Source organism: Prionailurus bengalensis, chromosome B1 (genome assembly GCF_016509475.1).
Source record: "Prionailurus bengalensis isolate Pbe53 chromosome B1, Fcat_Pben_1.1_paternal_pri, whole genome shotgun sequence".
Classification (NCBI taxonomy): Eukaryota; Metazoa; Chordata; class Mammalia; order Carnivora; family Felidae; genus Prionailurus; species Prionailurus bengalensis.
Genome location: NC_057344.1, coordinates 115449829 through 115469217, shown reverse-complemented (window position 1 = coordinate 115469217; position 19389 = coordinate 115449829). Strand labels below are relative to the sequence as shown.

General features: G+C 39.3%; 1 protein-coding gene across 4 annotated transcripts in view; it reads right to left on the bottom strand.

Annotated features, from left to right (window-relative positions):
• The window catches only part of LEF1 (lymphoid enhancer binding factor 1), a 120886-nt gene that overhangs the window by 32185 nt on the left and 69312 nt on the right, over positions 1 to 19389 (bottom strand). For all 4 annotated transcript variants that reach the window (XM_043570932.1, XM_043570924.1, XM_043570946.1 and 1 more), the window contains exon 4: positions 4282 to 4414. In XM_043570932.1, coding sequence (XP_043426867.1) covers positions 4282 to 4414 — 133 coding nt within the window. The remainder of the gene's footprint in view (positions 1 to 4281; positions 4415 to 19389) is intronic.

The window sequence follows — 19389 nt, the reverse complement described above, 5'->3', positions numbered from 1 at the left end:
TAGTTTGACTGTTTCCACTCATACTTCAAATACCCCTCCTTCTAATGTCTATAGCTCTGAGATATCTTTCTTCCTTGTTTGAATCTATAATGTTTTATTTGTACTTGTAACAGGGTACTTAAGATGGTCTTCATTTTGTTTTATAGTTAGTTTGTGCCAATGATTTTTCCGTGTGAGCTTATATACTGCTTGGAAAAAAGAGACCATGTTTTACCAATCTATGTTCCAAACTATGGTGGTCTCCAGAGGAGGTTCTCAATAAATACTTTTGAATGACTGAACAAATGAACTAGTAGTGTTTAAACAGACCCATTCTTCATTCGTCAATATTACCAACAATTTTGCCAACCATTATACCAACAAGCACATGGTGTGGCTTAGGCCATTACATGAACAGAAAATGGATCTGTGTTTTCTACACAGCCTACTGTCATGTTAAGATCCTAGAAGTGGATCTCCACCAACTGCTATGCTACTGAAGACACATTTCACATCATTCATTTAACTAATATTTACTAAATACTATGTGAAGGAGAGGCTATACACAGCATAGCCTTAATGATTTTCTTTTTAATGTTTATTTTTGAGAGAGAGACAGAGAGAGAGAGAGACACAGAGTGTGAGCAGGGGAGGGGCAGAGGGAGAGGGAGACACAGAATCTGAAGCAGTCTCCAGGTTCTGAGCCATCAGAGCAGAACCCAACTCTGGCCTTGGACCCAGACACTACCAGATCATGAACTGAGCCAAAGTCAGCTACTTAACAGAGTGAGCCACCCAGGCGCCCTTAGCCTTAAGGATTTTTAAGCTTTTATAAGTAACTCTGACAATTACAGATGAAATGATTCTGGAATCAAACTCATATGGATCTATTAATTCCTTTTTTTTTTTTTTTAAGTTTATTTCTTTTGAGCGAGAGAGAGAAAGCACAAGTAGTGGAGGGGCAGTGGGAGAGTGAGAGAGAGAATCCCAGGCAGGCTCCATGCTGTTAGTGTGGAGCTCAATGCAGGGCTTGAACCCATGAACCATGAGATCATGACCGGAGCCAAAGTCAGATGCTTAACTGACTGAGCCACCCAGGTGCCTCTGGATCATCAATTATGCCACTCACTAGCTACTTATCTTTGAGGAAGCTATTTGTTATTGTTCTTTAAAATCAGTATAGAGGCGCCTGGGTAGCTCAGTTGGTTGGGCACCTGACTCTTGATTTCGGGTCAGGTCATCATGAGCTCATGGTTTGTACGAGCAGGCCCCAAATTGGGCTCTGGGCTTATAGCGTGGAGGCTGCTTGGGATCCTTTCTCCCCCTCTCCGCCCTGCCGTGGCTCATGCATGCACGTTCTCTCTCTCTCAAAAGAAAAAAACTTAAAAAAAATAAAATCAGTATAAAAATGGAATAGGGGTTGTTGTGAGGAATAAATGCATGAATATATGTAAAACAGAAAAATGCTTGGTACACAGTGTTAAGTGCTATGTGAGTGTGGTTACTTATAAGGATACAATGGGTAATACAAAGACAGATATGTAAAGCCAACATTTCCTAAAAGCTCTTTCTTTCCAACGTTTTCATAAGACATAATGAGAAGAAAATGACTGGTATCAGCTTCCTTTCCCTTTCCCACACCTACAACCTATACCCACACACATACCCCACACCAACACGGTGAGAGAAAGGTAAAACTGAATGTGTTTCCTACTGTGAAATGAACCTAAAGTTATTTTCCTACAAATGAGAATGAGTTCTGCTACAGTATATGTTTATTGGATAGTTCTATCTGTGGTTAAAGCATGGACATAATACTTTTTTATTTATTATTATTATTTTTTAAGTAAAACTAACCAGCCTCCCAATAGTTTTGAAATTAGCAACTCTGGCCTCAGTACCACCATGTTCTAACTAATTTAGCTACATGATATAACTAAAAAGACTGGCAGCAGAAGACAAAGAGAATAAAAGCAAGAGACCTAGTGAGCTTTTTACTTATTTTTTGGTGATGAATGTGACCAAGTGGAATGATACAAACCCCAAATCACGTAAATTAGTTCTTTTTAAACCAAAGTTACATATCCCCAGAAAGAAATGGTGACAAGGTATATAAACTCTTTGCTCACAAAAAAGTAGCAAAACAAACAAACAAACAAACAAACTTTATATTAAGAAAAAAAACAAACACTGTGTGCAGAGTAGAATGCAAAAATCACAAATTTGGGGACAAAATAAGAACTTCAGAGAAAATGCAATTTTCTGATCATGCCCACTTGTTCTTTATCTAGTTCTGGAGAGTTTGTTTAAAAAAAATTTTTTTAAAGCAATGATATAAATTACAATTAGTAAGACAAAACAAGGTAGGGCAGTAGAAGAGATGGAAACAAAATACAAATGTAACTGGTAGCCAGTCATAAATTTGTCTTTTTAAAAAATAGAACTGTCCTAGGATTCTTGGAAGAAAAAGCTTCTGAACCATAATGTGTTATTTTTTTTAAATAAGTGTGTTTCAAAGTGATTAGAATAGGGCCTAGGACATAGGAAGCACCATGTAATTGTTAAATAAATAGTTAAAAACCAAATAAATCATACTATTGGATTCTTTGAGCCAATAGCTTGTTTGAGGCTTTTATATCTATCTTTAACTGTCATTTATAGCTTCATGGCTCCCAGATATGCATCTCTAGCACAGATATCACTCTGAGATGGTGACCTATAAATTACCTACCTTCTCTCTCCCTCCAGATGTCTATAAGGCATCTGAAATCACCACCATAACCAAGGTCACACTCTTGATCTTCCCTCTCAAACTCCACCTTCTTCCTAAAATACCCATCTCACCATACATCCTCAGACCTGTCTTGATGTTTCTTATTCCTTGGAGGTCCTTGATAAAAGGAAGTAGAGGAAGGACTGGAAATGAGGAATAAAACCAAGGCAAACCCGGAAACATCCGCATAGGTGCTTCTTACATTTCCTAGGTAAAGGGTACAAAGCTCCACTCAAGCCAAAGTCTGACAGTGACTAAGTCCTCAAATAAGCAGTTTTAACAATGGATGGGAATTAAGGCATTGAGGATGTAACCTACGAGAGTTCACAGTAGTGGAAAAAACACCCAGCCTCTGAACTCCACTCTTTTTCTACACTTACTAACTTTTCTTGTCCACTATAGTTCAAAGATAAGGCTGGAAAAAAGGGTGAAATGCCGGTGATGGCAGATTTTACATCTTTACATTCTCTGTTTTCACACAGTTTTATAGGATCTTTTATTTTGAATTTCTAAAGATCCTGTTGAGGTCCAAGTGTGTATGTACATGGAAAGAGGAAAGGCAAACAAATTCATCTTCAACGTATGCTCTAAGCAGAATGGACCAGAAGGCCTGCAGAACCTGAGCTCTAAGTCCTACAACCAACTCATACCCACACCTACCAGGTTAGAAACTAGGAATTCTGAGAGTGCCTGGGTGGCTCAGCTGGTTGAATGTCTGACTTTGGCTCAGGTCATGATCTTGCGGCTCATGAGTTCGAGCCCCGCATTGGGCTCTGTGCTGACAGCTCAGAGCCTGGAGCCTGCTTCAGATTTTGTGTCTCCCTCTCTCTTTGCCCTTCCTCCACTCGTGCTCAGTCTCTCTCTCAAAAATAAACAAATATAAAAAATTAAAAAAAAAAACCTGGGCATTTTGATTTTTCAAACTTCTTATGCTATGTGTTCTTCTATAAACAATATAGAAGCAGAACTGGGTAATAATGTAGAGAAGCAAAACAGGACTCATGTTACTTTGAGTTTAACAGAGATGGTTTTATACTTTAATTATTATTAATATCTAAGTTGGTGCTGGTAAATAACAAAAAGAGGATAAAACATAATAAGGACTAAAACCAAAAGAAATCACAAAAGGATGAAAAAGAGAACATTCAAAGTAAAAATCTCCTATGCTGTCTGTTTTCTAACATTTTTCTAACACTACCATCAACACCTACAACTGCAATAAATGAATACTGTAGGGGGCACCAAGCACTGAATTTTTAGTATATCTGTACAATATATTGGTTTATATGGTGGATTCTAGATTTTCAAAGCTGTCACTTTGAAAATAACCCTTTTATGTTTTTCTTCTTCTGTTTTTTAATCCTGAAAAATAAAAGTAGTAACAACAAATCTTTTAAAAAACTCCTAACAAACAAATGTATTTTGATCCACCCAGTGACATACAGCAAAGGCACCTGTACAGGTACTTGGTCTAATGAGATGTGGCTCCTCACTTATCGAGAAAGGCCCAGGAAGGTAGGGGCTCTCACCTTGTTTGGAGTTGACATCTGAAGGGAGGTGTGAGGGGTGTGATCCTGGAGAAAAGTGCTCGTCGCTGTACGTGATAAGGGGGGTGAGAGGATGGACCGCGTGTGATGGCTGCACCACAGGCACCTTATTTGACTGCAAAGTAACCACAAGGTCAACAGTTAATAGGAACACCTCTCCCAAAGAAACAGTCACAAAATAGCAGTAACTGGGCATTAGCACAACCCAAGAATCATCTCTAGACCTGAAAAATTGAACTCATCTGCTGTATTCATTACACCTTCAGAATTTTTCCATGTTAAATACTCAAGTATATGGGTATCATATACTATCAGTTATTCAATCAGCACCTATGAGACTTAGGTTGATTATTATTTCATATTACATAAATTTCTGTGCATACATATTTATGACCTTCTGGATTATCTCCTCAGGTTATGTTCAACTGTTCAACCCGGAGTTACTGGAGCAAAAGTCACAAACGTTTTATAAACTCTTTTTTATTCATTACATATGTCTGCAATAAAAAGGCACTCAAAAAACTGTTCAATAAACAAATAAATGAATATTACCAATTTGAAGGTCAAATTTTTAAACAACCCAATCAATATAAATTTTCTGTACTGATATCCCCTTAGTGTATATAATTTGTAAGTCTATAGTTTGTACATCTTACAGAACCACATTACAACATTTTTTTTCATGTCTTATAGCTTTGTCAATCAAATATGACCATCCATTCATTATACTTTAGCACTACTCAGTTCATCTTCAGGTTCCCTAGTTTCTACAAGTTTTGACTGATAAAAGGGAATTTCTAATCTTGAGTTTAACTGCATAACGGGAAATGTGGCCTGAAAGAACACTTTAAATTGTTAACATTTTATATGTCTTATATTAGCTTAAAAATAAATTTTATTATTGAATTTGGAAGTCTAAAATTACATAACAATAATATTTTTAAAGATTCAGGTTATTTTTTGGGCTGCATCAATTTGAAATCTGGGATCTCTTTATTTGTTTTAAGTTTAATCCCCCCACCACCAAAGGAAGTGCTTACTAAGCAAGTAATGTAAACAAGACTCAGGCAGCTTAACCTGATTAGGGAGATTGTTTTTGATAAACTCTACACTGTAAAATACATGTGAAATCTGTTTCCCCAGAAGCAAATATCTATATTAAATATATATATATATTGAGGAACTACCTGACAACTGCACAGTATAAACTGCTTACAATGTGGGTCCATGTTGAATGGTTGAGAGCCCTACAACACACTTGCTGACATACACACTAATTTTAAATTTGGTGTTTTTGTTTGTTTTACAAATTAGATATAAAAAGTATGTGGCTCCAACGGGAAGGACTACCCTCAGGAAAATTAGGAACAATTATCCTAGCAACACTTAATTCTCTTTACAGCTAGTAATACTAATTTTCTATACCCTATCATTACAACCTCCACCCAAAAAAACTTATTAAAAAAAAAGGGGGGGGGGAATCACCCTTTTTTAGACAATGACATAATTTCCATACTAGATTTTCCCTGTATGATCAGCTCCTGTCTAATGGCAGAACTTGCACAGCTCATATAGCCCTGGGCATTTATTAAATAGAGCACCATTATCAAAGCCCCATGCCTTTTCTCTATATACCTCAGCACAGACATCTATGCATATAAATGTGTGAAAGGTTAAAAAAATGCTTCAATGCTTTTCAAGTGTTAATGATGCAGTTTGCCAAATACACAGAATGAGCTTCTTAAATACAAGGAATTTAGAATGCTACAGGAGGTGGGGTGGGGGTGGGGATAGAAGGATATCATTACAAACCCTTTTTAAAATGGAAACAAAAATCTCTACACTCAAATGCTAAAATGAATACATTTCAACTCCACTAAACTGCTTTGAGTCTCATTTCAAAAGTCTCATAAGAAGCATAATTGCCAAGCAATCTACAAAGGTATTTTCTTGGAGTGCTTATAAAGAGTAAGCATTGCAGAAATCTTCTGGAAATATATATATTTTGCATGCCTTCCTTATTTCCAGAGCACCACCTTAAGGAACCTGCATTAGCAGGCAGCATCTTCTTAATGTCTGACCTATCCCTCCAGTCATATAGCTCAGAATCTGGTGCCATGAATTTTTGCTAAATTATGCTATCCTTGCTCTCCTCTTAATTTTACGGTTTTCAACACAGATTTGCTTTCCTGTGGGAAGAAGATAAGAAGCTGAGGATTTTAATTTAAGCTCTGGCCTTGTCTTATATTTTGCAAGATGGATAGTGAAAGCAGTACTAGTAGGTGTGTTAAAGCCAACAAGGATTATGTCCATTTTTGTGGCCAAATAATAAAAGCAATATGAAATCTCAATAATATGTGTGAGCACAATTCTGAGGTTTGTATTTTGCCTCCTGCTGACCACCTCCACTATGTATATAAACGGATCCAACCCCTATGCTAGACATCACCAGCTTGATCACGTGTCCACAGCCCTAAACTGTGGGCTTCCTCTGATAGGAGGAGTTCTTGTTCTCTGATACTGTATGTACACACAAGGCAAGAACCCAGGCAGTGGTACTCTGTGTAAGTTTGAAGACAGACAATATAATCATTCTTAATTCTAGTCCTCTAATCTCCAAATACCAGTGTGGTGTATGTTGTGGTGGGGAATAGGGGAGGAACAACCATTTGACTAGCTAGTCAAAAGGACAATCTTATGTAACTATATTATAAGGCGCGGTTATACCTGTATATGAGGGCATACGTGTATATTGGTTAAACACCTAAAATGTGCCAAGCGCTCTTCTAGCACTGAAGGTCAAAAGAGACAAGGTCCCTATTCTTCCTCAGCTTCCTTTCTAGGTAGGGGCCTGGGAGTGGGATGGGAGTATTGGAGACAAAGAAAAAATACGTAAAAAAACCAAAACAAAACCAAAACAAAAAAGACGGCAGCAAGTACTATGAAGAAAAGGAACTGGGTGATAGGAAAGCCAGTGTGTATCTAATTATATGCCTTCATATCACGTTAAAGCTGTAAGAAACCAAAATTTCATTTTAAGATTCGTATTTTCTAAGACGAGAAGCTGAGAAATGGAGGCCCCAGGAAATGGATGATCAAGCCACGACTACTGTCAGCACTTCTAATAATACAGCCTTGCTCACTACACAACTGCAGTGATACAGGGTCGCAATGCATAAAAAGGGAATGGAAACCCCTGGGTCACTACATACAGTGGAATCAAGTAGTAGAGAAACACCATCTTCCCGGCTCCCACTCTATACTGGGTACTGTGTACCCAGGACCTCACTGAACAGAACCCAGGTCTCCCGGCTCCCACTGTGGTGCTTTTCCCCACTACACATCTCCCTGTAAGGTAGAGATGAAGGGTAAAAATCACATTGACTCTTTTTTCTTTCGTAGGTACAGTCAAGCGCATTCACAGGTACATTCATTGGTACATAGGTACATTCACAGGTAAAGTCTTAGTTTCCAGTGGAAAATCACCAGGTATTTTCAATGTGTGTCCTTTGTTTCATTATCCCGGGGTAACAGCACCCACTATTAATCCCATCTTTATGAGATAACCTGGCGACCTTGAGACATCCTGAATCTTCCACTGCTGCTCAGAGAGGTTCAGAAACTTGTCTAGGCTCACATGGCAGTAAGTGGCTGACCCAGGACACAGACTCTGATCTTCCAACTACATATTCTTTAATCTCAGGCTGGTGAACAAAAGACAGGTAAGAAAGATGTTAAGAGAAGGTACCAGAAAAGGGAAAGAAAATATAAGGGGTGTGGGGAGACTCTAGAAGACAACTCTCTCACCTACACTCCGCACCCACACATGGCTATCAGTAGGAAGCCTGCAGTCTTTTCCCAAGCTTGGAAAACTACCAGGCCATGCTACCTACCTAGTGCATAATAATTATTATGCAACTAACACAAGTGCTTACTGTGTGCTAAGCATTTTATAGTACCTTTAAAGCAGGTACTATTATTATTATCCTTCTTTTACAGGTGAGGAAACTGAAGCATAGTGAAGTCAAGGAACTTTCCCAAGGGGACAGAGCTAATAAGTGGCAAAGCTAGGTTCAAATGCAGCAAGTCTGGCTCTAGGGGCCACGTTCATTACCAGCACACCATGCAGCCTCCCCGAAGAGCCAAGTTCATAAAATCTTGGACACTGAGTTGACCATCTGGGCCATACCTGACAGTATGTGACATAGATGAAATGACTGTGTGGTCTCTGTCCCAGGCACAGGAATCACACCAGACAAAGAGGCACCTCAGGAGAAGTGGTCAGAGCTGCAGAGACTCAACTGGCGCCTTTCTCTCCAGGACTGGAAAACATTCCAAGGAAGCTAGCTTGGCTGCCACCCAGGCTGGTCCTTGCAGGTAAGGACCTCTTTGGCATCACAGCCAATAAAACCCACACCTCCTGTGGACACGAAGTGGGTGCCACTTAGGGATCCTGAGAGCCACCCCCAAAGCAGCGTTCCCAGAAATGACCCACTCACCGCTGGCAGTAACTCAAGCTGCCATGAATGTTGTCAGCCTCCGAGGATGTGGTTCTGGGAAGGACTAAAAAGTGGTTCAGCGCCCTCCTGGCTAAAGCCGTGGGCCTGCTGGTAAGAGCAGGAATTGGGGGAGAAACCTGCTGGTCTAGTAGCTTGTCCCCATTCTGCACATCCCCAGATTTCAACTAAACCCACAGTGCAAGACCTGGCTGTGCATAAAGGCCTTGAGTTCCATTTCAATTGGCTGTGCATTTTATCAACGATCCTGCTGGTAATAACCAAATCCAGAGAATATTAACATTCCACCAACTTACTAAGATGAGGCATTTCATCTGGCCTCAATTTTTATGGTGCGATTTTACTTTTTATTAAACTCAAGAAATCTGGTCCTCGTGGAACAGAAGCCATGTAATTTTATATTGTGTCTTCCCCTCTTCTTCTGAGAAGCTGAGCTTCTCAAGCTTTCCCACAGAGGAGCAGATTTAATTTACTCCAAAAGGAAGGATACAATGGTTTTCTTGCATCGACTAGACCTCAAAAGTAACATTTTTTGCACTGGAAATCTCCTAAGCTCCACCAAAGCTAAACACCTGACTTCTGTCTGATGTGGCTTTCAAATCTAAGACCACTGCTGGCTGTGATGCAGCAGCTTTTTAAGGTAACAGTTAGGGCCTGGGCTCTGAAGACTTCCTGAGCAGGAACTGGTAAGTTCTAAGGTTCGCAGGACAAATATTCTTGAGCCTGAGTCTGGAGGCAAAGGGACGGTCTCTCTACTGGACACCCAGAATGTTTTCCGAAGAGCGGAAGGAATGTGTCGTAGGGGAAGGAATTAATATGGATTAGACACTCAGTTAAGTGCTAGTCATTACGGCCATGTCTGTATATTCTCTGGCACTCATCCACATAAGTGGGCAGTTTCACCTCTATGTTTATAGAGGGGAAGGCAGAGTTCTTTCAGACACAGAGTTAAGCAATAATTAGCTGAGAAAGGACTTGTGCTGGCATTAGTTTGACACCCAAGTCCCTGCTCTTCTTGTTCCACATAGCTTGCTCCTCGGCTTCTCTCTCCATCTCGGTTGCAAACTACCCTGCCAGATGAGTGTGGCCTGCAACGAAGCATCTGGACAGGAACAACCACCCACGTGGAGAATAATGGTGTCACCAGCAGGTCTGCAGCTACTATTTTCCTAGTTCTCCAGATAGTGGTGATTTCTATATATTATATCATTTCGTCTTGGAATCACCCCTAAGTTAAGTGTTATGATTTTTGTTTTACCGGGAAGAAAACCAAGGTTCTGTGAGGGTAAGGAACTTGTACAAGATCACACAGGATGTTAACCTCAGGATTGGAACCCCGGTTGGTGACTCTGAAGTCCGCAGCTTGTATCCCAGGGAACCAAAAGCGGACAGTCCTAGCATTCTCTGGCTTCCAAGTGGAAGAGATGAGTAATAATATAGTTTAATATTCAAGTACATGGGCAGTGGAGGCAGAGAATTCACATCCCATTCATATTCACTTGGGCACTACACTTAGGTAATTCACTTAATTATTCAGAATCTGTTTCCTCATATACAAAGTGGGTCGAATGATACCTCATAGAATTAAGGCATGGATTAATGAATAATTCACATAATATATGCTCAATAAATATTTATGGAATGGATAAAGGAAAGAAGAAAGGAAAAAGAGGCTGATTAAATGAATTACTCCGACTCCCAAATGTTTAAATTGCTCATCGCTAAGACATGGTATATTTTAGAATTTAGACTGGCTTAGATCTGCTGTAACATTCATGTACACGTAGGTTTGCTATGTGCTTGCTTTGTTTCCCTTTTTAGACTGTAATTTAATAGATAATACAATTTTAGCCCATTCATTTGAAAAACCTCTTACATGGGTGATGGGCATTGAGGAGGGCACCTGTTGGGATGAGCACTGGGTGTTGTATGGAAACTAATTTGACAATAAATTATCTTTAATAAGAAAAAAAAATGATAAATAAAAAATAAAATAAAATAAATGAAAAATCTCTTACAGTAGTTCTCAAACCTTTTTTCTCTCAGGGCACTTAACACTCTTAAAATTCACTGAGGATCCTGTTGAGCTTTTGTTTGTGTGGGTTTATCTACAAACACTTATCACATTAGAAATTAAAATGAAAAATTTTTAAATATTAATTCATTTAAAAACAACAAACTTATGTTTGTTGCATGTTAACAAAAAGCATTCTTCTGAAAAGTGACTGTTTTATAAACAAAAATACACGGGTGGCATAGTTTTACATTTTTTTTGCAAATCTCTTTAACATCTGGTTTACTGATGACAACTGGATTCTCTTAACTGCTTTTGCACTCAAATTTCCATCTTGATATGTTATTTTGGTTGAAGCATATGAAGAAAACCCGACCTTGCACAGATGTGTTGTTGAAAGAGGAGTATTATTTTCGTAGTTTTTGAGATTATTCTGGAACTTCTTTGATACTATACTAAAACTTGACAAGTGGTAGTTTCTGAAAGGCCATCTGCAATGTAGAATCAAAAACTATACCTACTTTTCCTACCTTACATTAAAATCCACTGATCTATCTTGCATTTTATTTAAATTTAACCCTGCATGATTTTGTAACATTACCCATTGGTCATTTGGCAAATACGGGTTGACTGAGTTGAAACATTTCATTACACAATATAAAAATCGCATTAATATCACCACTGCTCTCATCAGAAACCTTTAAGGATTTGGGAAGCTATGTGGCCCACAGTAATGGATACAAATTTTCTAAAATTCTAACTTTTGCTTGAAAGCTCAAATTTTACCACTGGCAACAAATGCTGTCGATTGTTTTCACTAGAGAGAGACCCACTTTGCTCATTTGTGAGAAAATATCTGCCGACTACCAAAGCTGGAAGAACCATAGTTTGTCAGGTTATGCATTCGAGGGTCAAGATTTAGTAAAATTAGTAATTTTTGCTGCTTCATCCTAGGTGACAGTGGCAATTTTTTTCTTGGGAGAGTGCTGTGGTACAGAATTCAATAATTTGAATTACTTGTGCTATTACTATTTGGAGCTAACACCCACCACTGCTCCTGCACCATCAGTGCAAACGTCAACACGTCAACACGATGGAAAAGACAAGTAGTGTGCTAGTGCTATCATGAGGATAATGACTTTATGGACCCCCTATCTCAGGGAGCCCCAAGGCTCCGCAGACTACACTTTGAGAATGCTGCCTACAGCACTCGGACTTGTACTACAGAAAGAGTGGACTGTCGACGATCAATGGTAATAAAGTGAAGAGTATTATGTCAGTTAAGTTGAATTCAGAGAGAAAATGACTCATGGATTATAATATGGAATGTTTCCATGATATACTAAGCTCTCGTTTTTCCCCCTCTTGTTTGCTAGGATTCTGAATGTACCGAATCAAGAGAAACATGGAAGGCAAACAAACAAAAATAATATATGCCACATCCTTTTAAATGATGTTTAAAAATTTTTAAATTCCTTTGACTCCTTTAATTCAACTCAGTTCAGAATGCCAGACTTGTGCTCTTTCATCAATTTTGAATTATTTTCGTCAAAGGGATTCTTGATTTACAGTAGCTGGGAATACAGATTTGTACCCTTTGATGCTAAGAAGCCTTCTTCAACTCCCTCAGTCACACTCATCGTCTGCACTGCACTTACAGCCCCTTGGACCGGACTCTTCATGTATTTATTATACTGTACTGTTACTATTTGTGTATCTGTTTTTTCTCACTAGAGGTCATACCATGGTGACTTATCCCCAGCATCTAGTGCAAGTCCTGGCAAAGCACAGCCAGTCAATACCTATTTCTTATACTTCTAATTGTCTGAATGAGGCATTTCAACACTAAGAAGTCAACCCCTTTCAAGAAAGAATTTGCACCTCTACATTTCAAACAGGGATTAATCCTTGCATGTTCTACTGCCGCATAAAAAATTACCACAAATTTATTAGTAGCTTGATGATATATAACGATTCATTATCTCATGGTTTCCATGGGGAAGGATTCCAGCATGGTATGACTGGGTTCTCTGCTCAGGGAATCACAGGGTATTGGCTGGGCTGAATTCCTGTCTGGAGGTTCTGCAAGATCATTTCCGTGTTCAATAGACTTCAGTTCCTTGTGGCTGTCCCCGTTCCCTTGCTAGCTGTCAGGTGGGGACCACTCACATTCCCTAACAATGTATGCCCTCCATTTTAAAGCCAGCAATGGTGCATCAAATGTTTCTTGTTTTGAATCTCTGACTTCCTCTTCTATGCAGTGGAGAAACCTTTTGGCTTTTTAAGGGCTCATGTGATCGTTTCAAGCTTACCTCCTAATCTCTTTTCCCTCAAGTCAATAGGGAGAGTGGGAGAGAAGGAGAGGGGAGAGACAACTATGATAAGCTCAGGGTGCTGCCAGACCTATATCATCCGTTAAGACAAAGATAACCCATTTAACCTCATTGTTTCTCTTGTTTACAAAACATTATTACCAATTTAATCTTTAGCAGATAAAAATGAAGTGTCTTCACAAACATTATTTGGTGTTTTAGTTATTCTGATTACACAATAACGTTCCGAGGTTCAGTTAAGTTTTGTGTTTTTCTCCTCTTTTCTTTTTTTATCCAGGGGCCAATGTCAAGAGTATGTTACTCACACGTATCAGAATTGACAGGTGTTGCAGTTCAGCAGGGAAGGGACAAGGGTTAGGATTAGCACATCTTCCCCTTCCCTCTTCCTAATATCAGGGAAATTGGGGAGAACTACATGCAAGGAAAGGCCTACATTAACTACAGGGTCATGGCTTTAGGAATGGAGAAGGACAATCACTAAACAGAGTTGAGGGTCCAAATACATTTATTTTGAAGAAATTTTTAAAAATATTTGGTTTTCTCTCCAACATCAACATGTCTGATTTTGGCCTATCATCTTATATTTAAGTACAACTCTTCTATTACAAGGTTATGTCCAACCTTAAGCTTTATTTTAATTTAATAATCTGACCCTATATGGTGACTAGAGAGTCATAATTGTCTTACCATTTATTAGTCACTAATGCACTGAATGCTGTATGAAATAAACATGGTAGAAATGAAATGAATCAAAGAAAGATCATTAAAAAGAAAGTACAGGTTGCAACAGCTAAAACCCGGATGCATGAGTGAGAAAGACAAAGGAAGAGACATTCACTGAGTATTTACTATATTCTAGGAACTATGAGCTATGCTTTTATACCTGTGCTCAAGTTTATTTCCCCATTTGTAAATGAGGACACAAACCCAAGGCTCAGAAAGACTTAAGTTTTGCCCCAGGTCACACAGGCTAGCCTGTGAATGGTTGAACGTGGATCAAATACTGAGTTGTCTTATCCCAAAGAGCTGACCTTTTCACTGTGAACAGCTAAAAAGAATGGCAACAAAAAAGAATAATTCATTCTCGGAGCCAAAAGGGGACCCACACTGGAGGCTCTAGATAGAGGGACTAGGGTTGAGGCTGGAAGCTGAGAGAAGATCAGAGTAAAAGATAAAATGACTTCTAATTATGTGAAGTTGCAACATCCTATTATTTGACTGATTTCATACCTCCTCCGCTACATCCCTAATCCTCTGAGTGCCTGCCTTTATTATTTGTGTTAAAGACTGCCCTTTGTCCATGTTAAGATTGTCCTTTGAAAATAGTGAGAAACAACTACAGTTGTTCAAGATTAGCAAACAAACCAAAGAACAACACAAACAGGTTTGAGATTTACTGTGCTAGTGGTGAAATATTACAAGTAAGGCCAGAGAGTGGCTAGGCTAACTCAGAAGTAAAAGGCCTTAATGAAAGAAAGGACCACTGAATTCTAAGGAGACAGGAGAGACAAGATGAGCCTGCCCAGACCACTAGCTCTATGACTGCAGGTTCTATGGAGTGCGTACACGTATATAAAATTTTACAGTGGAAGGACATGGGGTAGAGAAAGATTCCAATGGTTCATAAACATTTTCTGGATCACAGACACAGATGTGAAGAAAGCTGTGTATAAGTGTTTTTATACACAGACACAATCACCCATCACCGGATTGTGGCAGGAGGTTGCACTGTATGCATAGGGGAGGACAAGGACTACAGATTAAAAATTACTGCCCTAGGGTACGCGGAGTGCTCAGTAGGAAGAGCATGTGACTCTTGATCTCAGGGTCATGAGTTTGAGCTCCATACTGGGTGTAGAGGTTACTTAAATAAATAAAACTTAAAAAAAAAACAACAAAACAAAACTGCCCTTTTCAAAGACAGAAGAGCTTTAACAATCACTGCATAATAATATTATTAATAAGCTGGAAATTAATCAGCTTGTCAAAAGTAGTATTTGTGTAGCTCACTGGGAAATAACGGAAGTAAACAAGTCAGTGTGGCTGGGCAAGAAGTCAAAGCAAGAGCCTTCTTTGGATAGTCACAGAGAGCTTGGAGCAGGGGCAGCAGGCGACGCTTCCCCCTGTAAGCCAGTGACAAGGCTGAGTGATGACAGTGGGCGATAGCAAAGGACAGAATAAGCCAACTCCAGGAGCTCCAGAACAAGACAGAGTGCACTGCTTTGGGGTGAGTGAATTCCCAGAAATTCTCCTCTGAACCTCATCAACCATTATTCCTAAACAGATTCTATCAGGCCTTTTGGTGCTGGTCTGGGGACATGTTGATTAAAAAGGCTCTGCCCATGGGGCGCCTGGGTGGCGCAGTCGGTTAAGCGTCTGACTTCAGCCAGGTCACGATCTCGCGGTCCATGAGTTCAAGCCCCGCGTCGGGCTCTGGGCTGATGGCTCAGAGCCTGGAGCCTGTTTCCGATTCTGTGTCTCCCTCTCCCTCTGCCCCTCTCCCGTTCATGCTCTGTCTCTCTCGGTCCCAAAAATAAATAAACGTTGGAAAAAAAAATTAAAAAAAAAAAAAAAAAAAAAGGCTCTGCCCAGGGATGGCAGACCCAAAAGGAAGGGAAGTCTTCCCATGGCCACCACGGCAGCATCTATCACCCAGTTTCAGAGGGCCAGAAGATCTCTTCGTGGCACTCAGAATGTCCAATGGGACAGGAAGAATGTCTGGGGCCCAACAAACTGGATGACCACAGCTCTCTTCTTGGGGTAGGAGGTGGCTGGAGCCTGCACAGGGTCATGGTCAGGAAAGTCCCACAGCTACCCAGAAGGGTAGTATGGATGAGCTGTTTACATGGTCACACTACAAAGGCATGGTGCACAATTCTACAGGGACAAAGGCAACAGCCCTAAACCTAATAATTCCATACTGCAAAGGCACCTTTCACACTTAAGTAACTATGAAAATAATGTGCCTTATTTTAGTTTAAATAAAATGATTTTTGTTTTAAGATCAGGTGTGAATCATTTACAAAACAATAAGAAAGTTTCTGTGCAAATTTTGTCCCACCAAGCCATCTCTGATTTTAGTTAAGTGTCATAAGTGTAAAAATAGTCTCTGCTTAAAACTGGGTGTTTTAAAAGGTGAAAAGACTAAATTTAAGTCTGTGGGATCCTCATTTTTCTACAAAATTTGCTTTAGAGTTTTTCAGAAATCAAAAGAAAAAGAATACAACAAATATATTATTTTGTGTTCAGCTACTAACACAAAAACTCTAATTGAGCTAAAGTTTATTAGGAAATCCAAGTCATTTTCCATGAGTATATAAATGTGGTATTTACACTGTAATATAAGCACTAAAGCTAATCTATAGAGCTGCACTGCCCAAAGTGGTAGCCATTAGTCACTGGATTTTGAGCCCTTAAATGAGTCTGTAAGTGTTGTAAGTGTGAAATACATACTGAATTTCAAACAATGTGAAAGAAAGAATGGGAAAAATCTTAGTACCCCTTTTTTAATACTGATTACACATTGAAGTAACATTTTGGCCACACTGCATTAAATAAAGCTACTACTAAAATTAATTTTACCTCTGTCTCTTTATTTTTCTGATGTGGCTACTAGATTTTTTAAAAAATGTTTTTATTTATTTTTAAGAGAGAGAGAGAGAGGGAGACACAGAATCTGCAGCAGGCTCCAGGCTCCAAGCTGTCAGCACAGAGCCTGACATGGGACTCGAACTCACCAGCTATGAGACCATGACCTAAGCTGAAGTCAGATGGTCAACCAACTGAGCCACCCAGGTACCCCTGACATGGCTACTAGAAAATTTAAAATTATATATATGAGTTGCATTTGTGACTCACATTGTATTTCTTTTTAAGAAAAAAAATGTTTAATGTTTACTTACTTTTTAAGAGAGAGAGAGAGAACGAACAGGGGAGGGGCAGAGACAGACAGACAGACAGACAGAATCCGAAGCAGGCTCCAGGGTCTGAGCTGTCGGCACAGAGAGCCTGATGCGGGGCTCAAACTCATGAACCATGAGATCATGACTTGAGCCAAAGTCAGATGCCTAACCAACTGAGCCACCCAGGCACCCCACTCATATAGTATTTCTAACAGGCAGGTCTGCTTTATAGTTCGAAAACCTGTAGGTAAGATTGCCCTTTTGCCTACTCTACTCCAATAGACTTAAACAACAACAAAAAAGTAGGCATGTTTACTGACAAAAGTTCCTTTTGGAAAAGGAAACTTATAGATAAGGAAACTGAAAATCAGAAAAGTTTAGTGGAGAAGCTGACAAACATTAGATTTCAATACCCCATATTCAGGGCCAAGTCAAGAAATTTAAAACCAAGTATTTATAGAAGTATAGTATTAAACTCTAACATTTCATATTATGTACAAAAAAAATTACTAAATGATATGTATCGTTTACAGGCTACAGTGAGCCTTCTGAATAAATGATTTTATTGCATTGCAGTTATATGTAACTTCTTCAACTTGTCAGCTCGGATCATTTTGAAAACACCTAATACACATTTTCAGATTCATTACAAATTAATGATTAACTCATTCCTTGATGTGTAACCATCTTTTCCATCTCATATCAGAGTATACTGCCTGAAAAAAAAACCCCACAGCTTATCTTGAGTTAAAGTGATGCTGCAGACATCACTCTTCATAGGATATACTTTATGAGTCAAGAAAAAAGAACCTTTTGTTTTGGATTTAAAAACAAACTCCTGAAATGAGTTGAGGCAGAAAACTTAAATGACAAATACAGTAGATTATACAAATTAGGTTTTATGTAATTTTGTACGTTCTGATTCATCTTAAAGCCCCCAAGTAAGTCAAACTAGAGCAAAAAACTCTCCTTGAAAACGTTTGCTTCAGGGGTAAAAAGAGGAAGCAAAATGTAAAGAGCTTTTAAAAGATTCTTTTTTTTTTTTTTAAGTTTATTTATTTATTTTGAGAGAGAGAGAGAGAGAGCACAAGCAGGGGAGGGGCAGAGAGAGAGGGAGAGAGAGAGAATCCAAGCAGGATTTGTGCCGTCAGTGCAGAGCCCAATGGGGCTAGATCTCACAAACCTTGATCGTCACCTGAGCCAAAATCAAGAGTGGATGCTTAACCAACTGAGCTACTGCCCCTAAAAGATTCTTTCAAAAAATTTGTTAATGTTTATTTTTGAGAGAGAGAGAGAGAGAGAGAGAAAGAGAGAGAGAGAGAGAGAGAGAGAGAGAGAGAGAGAGAGAGAAAGAGAGAGAGAGAGAGAGAGAGAGAGAGAGAAAGAGAGAGAAAGAGAGAGAGAGAGAAAGAGAGAGAAAGAGAGAGAAAGAGAGAGAGAGAGAGAGAGAGAGAGAGAGAACAAGTGGGGGAGGGGCAAGGAGAGAGGGAAAGACAGAATCCGAAGCAGGCTCCAGGCTCCGAGCTGTCAGCACAGAGCCCGACGTGGGGCTCAAACCCACACACCGCGAGATCATAACCTGAGCCGAAGTTGGAAGCTTAACTGACTGAGCCACCCAGGTGCCCCAAAACATTAACTTTACTTATATCTTATAAAAGAGAAACATTCTACAGCTAGTGGAAAATTACAACAGCAAAGATGAAAATAGCTATTCTCTGCTGGTGAAAAACGATACTTCTGCAAATATAAAAGCAAAGATAAATTCTACTTTGTACCATTTATTGTAAATAGAAAATTTCCTCTCTCAATTTTATTTTGCATCTTTTCTGGGAGGAACGTGCTGATGAACTCAAGGCAGACACTGAATGCCCCATCTAGAAATCTTTCCCAAAAGTGACCTAGGTTGCCTTTAATTTACGGTAGCGTGTTGGAGCTAGCTTGTACTAGCTTTAAAGAGCAAATTCCTAAATTTTCAGAAATTTTGAGAGTCTGTTAATATTATGTTGATAGCTAGAAATTGTTCATGGTGGGATTATTTACACCAGGGAAACTGGCAAATGTGAAAAGTCAGTGCCACTTCCCCTGAAGCTGGTTGTTGAACATGTAACAACAGCACACTACTGGGGACCACTGAAACCCTTCCTAAATTATGAGATGAAACGAAGTTTTCTTTCTTTATTTCTCTTTGACAAGCAACAGGAACATAATTTTGATCTTTGTCTGAAACCATTCCAGGACAAGAAATTTCAAAAGATCATCACTTGACATGATCTAGGATGACCTGATCCATGCTCCCAGGTCCTGCCAACACTTCAGGAATGTGT